This window comes from Montipora foliosa, chromosome 2 (genome assembly GCF_036669935.1).
Source record: "Montipora foliosa isolate CH-2021 chromosome 2, ASM3666993v2, whole genome shotgun sequence".
Lineage (NCBI taxonomy): Eukaryota > Metazoa > Cnidaria > Anthozoa > Scleractinia > Acroporidae > Montipora > Montipora foliosa.
Window position 1 is genome coordinate 3,991,404 of NC_090870.1, and position 5,000 is coordinate 3,996,403.

At 38.3% G+C, this 5,000-nt stretch overlaps 1 protein-coding gene across 1 annotated transcript in view; it reads right to left on the reverse strand.

Moving 5' to 3' along the window:
• The window catches only part of LOC137992130 (scavenger receptor cysteine-rich type 1 protein M130-like), a 32,554-nt gene that overhangs the window by 22,146 nt on the left and 5,408 nt on the right, over nt 1–5,000 (reverse strand). The window contains 2 exon segments of the mRNA XM_068837264.1: nt 209–474; nt 1,672–1,866. Of these exon segments, the coding sequence (XP_068693365.1) occupies nt 209–474; nt 1,672–1,866 (461 nt within the window).

Here is a 5,000-nt window from a genome sequence, read left to right on the forward strand (position 1 = left end):
CCTCCGTAGTTAACACGATCGGAAGTTACATGCATGAAATGTTCCATTGACTGCACGCTCGACAATGTCAAATGCCTCAAATTGGTGATGTTAGATATTGTAACCAATCAGTTGTCCTTTCCGCCTTGCCAAGCAATAAGCAGCGAAACAATTTCAAAACTTGACCTCAAAAAAGAGCAAGCAAATCGGTCGAAAAAAGAACAAATACCATAGATAGCCAGATAGGCTGTAATTTTGATCCTCTTCCCAGAATTCCATAACTCACTGCCTCTCCAGCATCACCAAGTAAAAGCTCCCGGCATACAACTTGGGCATCGTTGATGTCCCAGGAATCGTCGCAGATTGTTCCCCAGACTCCGTCGTGGTTAACTTCAACACGACCCTCAAAGTGACTGCTGCCGCTCACCAGCCTCAATCGCGTGACTGGAGGGCCTTTTGTTAGTTCATCTCCACATAATTTAACACACGATGATCCTGTAAAGAGATTAGGCTTAGCTACATATTTCCGGAATTTTTTTGGGGAAATTTAGACATTGATTAAAAAGACAAACGCAACTAGATTCATTTTGACAACGTTTCGAAATCGTCCGATGTCATCGTCAGGCAATGAATTTTAATCGGATGAAGCATAACTTATAGTACTATAAGTTATGCTTCATCCGATTATAGTACTTATAGTACTATAAGTTATGCTTCATCCGATTAAAATTCATTGCCTGACGATGACATCGGACGATGTCGAAACGTTGTCAAAATGAATCTAGTTGCGTTTGTCTTTTTAATCAATTTTATCACAAGATCTAGACTTATTAATTTCAGACATCAAAAAGAATTTTAGAAGCTTTCGGGAATTTTAGAAAAAAATTTACAATTTCGAGAATTTTATTGCAATTTGAACTTTCACCTCACATGTTGGAAACTTTTCACAGGCAGAAACGTGACAAAACGTATTTTTCTTTAATATTCCAATCTACCAGGAGAGGGGTCAGTCCGTTCATATCCATTCCTTATCAGCGGTTATTCACCAAAAGGGGTCCTGCAGTGCATCTAAGCAGCGGTTTCTCACAGTAGTTTCGGAATCCGGATCTTTGCTTGATAGCAAATATGGCAGACTTTGCACTATAAGGAACGAAATTTATAAGAATTTTCGGGAATTTTAGATAGTTTTTGGAGAATTTTAGACATTTCTAAAAGAATTTAAAAGCTTTTGTTGCGGAAATTCCGGAAAGAGAGATATACCGGACAGGGGAAAGTAGAAAGAACGAATGATCGTTGCGCACAAATTTTTGGCTCTTGGTGCCAAGAGCATTCCTTTATGCCATATAAATAATCCGCGCTTGCTTCATGCACCTTTCAAACCATTTCAGACTTGAGCGCGTAACACTGACTTGGATAGTGTAAGCAATTAAAGGGTAACTTGACGAGCTACGGGAATTTTCCTGTGAAATTCGTATGATTCACACGATAATTTTATATAATGCCCACATCAGAAGACACAAAAACAAGAAAGATGGTTTTCTGGCCTACACCAATTACGGCCCACTTTTCTTCTGCAAGCAAACCTAAAGAACTGCTGTCATGTCGTTTCTACGCGAAAGTCACGACTGCGCAATGTGACCGTAAACATTTGTTATTCACGCTCCGGGAATACTTTTTTATTTTTATGCTTACCTTTTAGAAAAAGTAGCTCCTTGCAGCTTGAACAGTTGAAATTTGTTGGTCCATTGAAACAAGTCCTGCATTTGGTGGAACATTGCTGGCAGTTTCCGGATCGCGTGTTTCCATAGTTACCAGGGCCACAGTCGGGTACACAGTGATGGGTGGCAGAGCTGAACGTTCCACTGGGACATAACGATGCGCTCTCAACTAAAAATAGATATTTCAAACAAATTTAAATTGGCATACAAAGGCTTTTTATAAGGGAAAGCAACGAGAATGGGACAATGACTGATTAGTCGGAATCTGCGATTCATTTCTCCGTTTTATTTTTTCCGTGTGATGAAAACTCTTGCCTGTCACTCCCTTGCTTAGTGGTGTCTTTGTGTATAGTCTTCTGTGCGTATTTTGTTAGGTTTGAGGGGGCTGGGGTAATGCGTAGATTTCTCTGGTGCACACAGGAGAACATTTAATTAAACTGCAATGGCGTCGAAAGTCATTGTAACGCGAATGGCGTTTTTAGACAAAATATACCCTCATGGAGCTCAAGATGGGTGAACAAGACAGGCGGTGAAAAATAAATATCTGGAATCTTTAAAGCAACGAGTAATGGTCTTCGACAACAATTTTATTTTGCGCCGTTGGATTTCAAGTGAGCTTTGTTTCTAATATATTACTAACTTGGTATTATAATTATATGCAACACCGAAATAAAATGGAAATATTTTATGGATTTAACAAACATTGAAGCATCACAGTGTTTATTGAAGTCGAATCTGAGTTGTCTGGCAACATAGTTACTTTTGTACTCAACTCTGCAAAGATGAAAAAAAAATTGAAAATGTGACAGTGAAGAATTATTTGAATGAAAGCTTGTTGTCTCTTTTGTGCTTCATTATTTACGGTCAAGGTTCTTTCGAAAAGGGTTTGATGTGAACTGTCAGAAATTTATTTAATTTCATATACTTTGTGACACGGATTGTGTGTCTTGTTTGCACGCACGCAATTAAAATAGGAAGGGTTCACGAAAATAAACAGGTCTGTTGAAAGCGTGCTTGAGTTTCAACAAAATGAGCGCCAAAATCAGCAAAAAATTGTGACGCTGGTGAATGATAAGGTAGCTGCTTACTTGGTGATAAATAACCTCGTCTTGGAGAGTAAAGTGATGACTTTGCAGAAACACTGGTTAACCTCAAGAGTTGGGCGATTGTGATCTTTGTGTTGAATTCGCACATTTCTTGTCAAACTTTAGAACACGTGAAAGAAGAAGAAAACTAACAAAAACAAAATCTCGGTATCTTGCCATCATTTTACACAGATGCCTCACTGTTTCGCGAGTAAACACGCCGCGGTAACTTGATCACGGCGCCCGCTTAATTCGATGTCACTTTCGATTTTGCGATTTACTTGTGCAGCCAAAAGTACAGTAACAAAATTCAACTTAGCAAAACTCTCCCAAAATGTTTTTCGCTGATGGTAACTTTTTGTATTCGTGGTTCAAATTAATGTTGTTTTCATGTCGTAAATTTTGTTGCTGCGGCAAAATATTTTATTCTCGATCGACCGTCGTGAAAACTTCCTTCTGCTCTTCCTAAAAACTGTGTATCAATATTTATTTACTTTTTCATCACAAAAATCTGTACCTTAATTGGTTTGCATTTTTGAGCGTTAAAATAGAGTTTTCGGTCCTTTGCTTCTGTTACAAAGTGGTATATTTTTTAGGTCACCTATCCAGATTCTAACCCCGCCGGATAGGGATCAACTTCAGTGGACTTTTGTATTACAAAGCTGTCGGATTCTCAGAGTACACGCTTAAATTTGTGGTGTAAAGAAGTTGTGAGGGAACTTGAAAATGATCAGCATGTCAGCCTAGAAGCCAATGTTTTCGATTCCCTTTTATTTTCTTCAATCTTTCTGGGTTAAGTACTTTGCTAGTAAACACGTCTTTTCAGGGGGCTATTTACTTAAGACTTCTACCATGGCACTACAGTGATATGCAATACCAAAAACAATATCGTGTACTAATAGAGCTATATGTTACGCAACTTGAATCTCCTGGAAGACAATTGACAATATGGAATAAAGCGCTGTGTTACCGCACTACCACATGTACGCAATGCGTGCTATTTTTTCTAAAAATGACAGGATTTTTTTCTTTCTGACAAATGATTAATAGGCTGGTAGCCAAGTTTTTAATCTCAGAAAAAGATATGTTTCGTCGTATGAACGTGTGAGCCAAAGGCGCCTCTGCTGGCACGACTTCTGGGTGACCCCTTAAATGGTCTTAATGATCCCCAACTTGAAAATTTGCCTGGAACGCTGCAGTTCAATTCCATCTAACTCAGTCTCTTCTGTTTTTGAGTAAAACGTACCACAGGCAACCCAGTGTACGCTCATGGAGCGTCTAGTTTAATTTAAGGTGGCTCGAAATAGTTTCTCCTTTTTTCAATCAAATAAACATATTCTGTCCTTAGATACAGTTAGGGTAATCATATTAAGGCGAAATCTAGCCAGGGTATTAAGTACCCATCGTAGATTTCTCACATTATATTTTCCTCCAAAATAACCACTGGTTAACTGGTTAACCATGGCAACGATATTAGGCATTTCTTTGAGCCTTAAAATCAACTTATGTTGCCTTTTTTTAAGAAACGGGACGGTGAAATTTTCCCATTTAGTATTACCAGATAATGTTAGAAATACTCTCTAAAATATTTAAAATTCAACAAAATCTGTAGGTCAGTTTTTCAGAAAAATAAGTTTTTTTGAAATGTGCCTCTAATTTTTTTTTCTCACCTACAGAATTTTTTTAAATTTGAAAGACAAACGTTGTAAATTAATCTAAGCTAACATGCAAAAAATGAAAAAAATTCACCGTCCGGAAGCAGAGATATAAACGAGTAAAGTTGCAAAATCAAGAAAAATGAGGGGGTTACAAGATCGGCATTTACGCATGCGTCACCCGCTCATTCGAGAGCACGCGCGAGTTGAGCTGAAGGTCAACACAAACGGATTTAAATGACCATTTTAAAACCGTTTGTTGGTTTTCATGAATAGGAGATGTCTATTTATATTCATGTCTATAGGAAGTAGAAAAAAGGAGAGCGCAATTATATTTGCTTATTTCGTGTGACCCATTTGAATCACGAGCTGACGCGAGCAGCTTACGAATTGCGTGTGTGGGTACGCGCGCGCGCTCAGCTGAAAACCCTTTCGAGGACCCTTTCGAGCCTCTTTAAACTTGTACTGTGTGTATTCCGGCGACAAGATAAGAGCTGTCAATTAAACGTCTGGTGTTAAAAAGAGTCACGTACAAGAATTTTTCTTAATCGTAATTTGCGGTT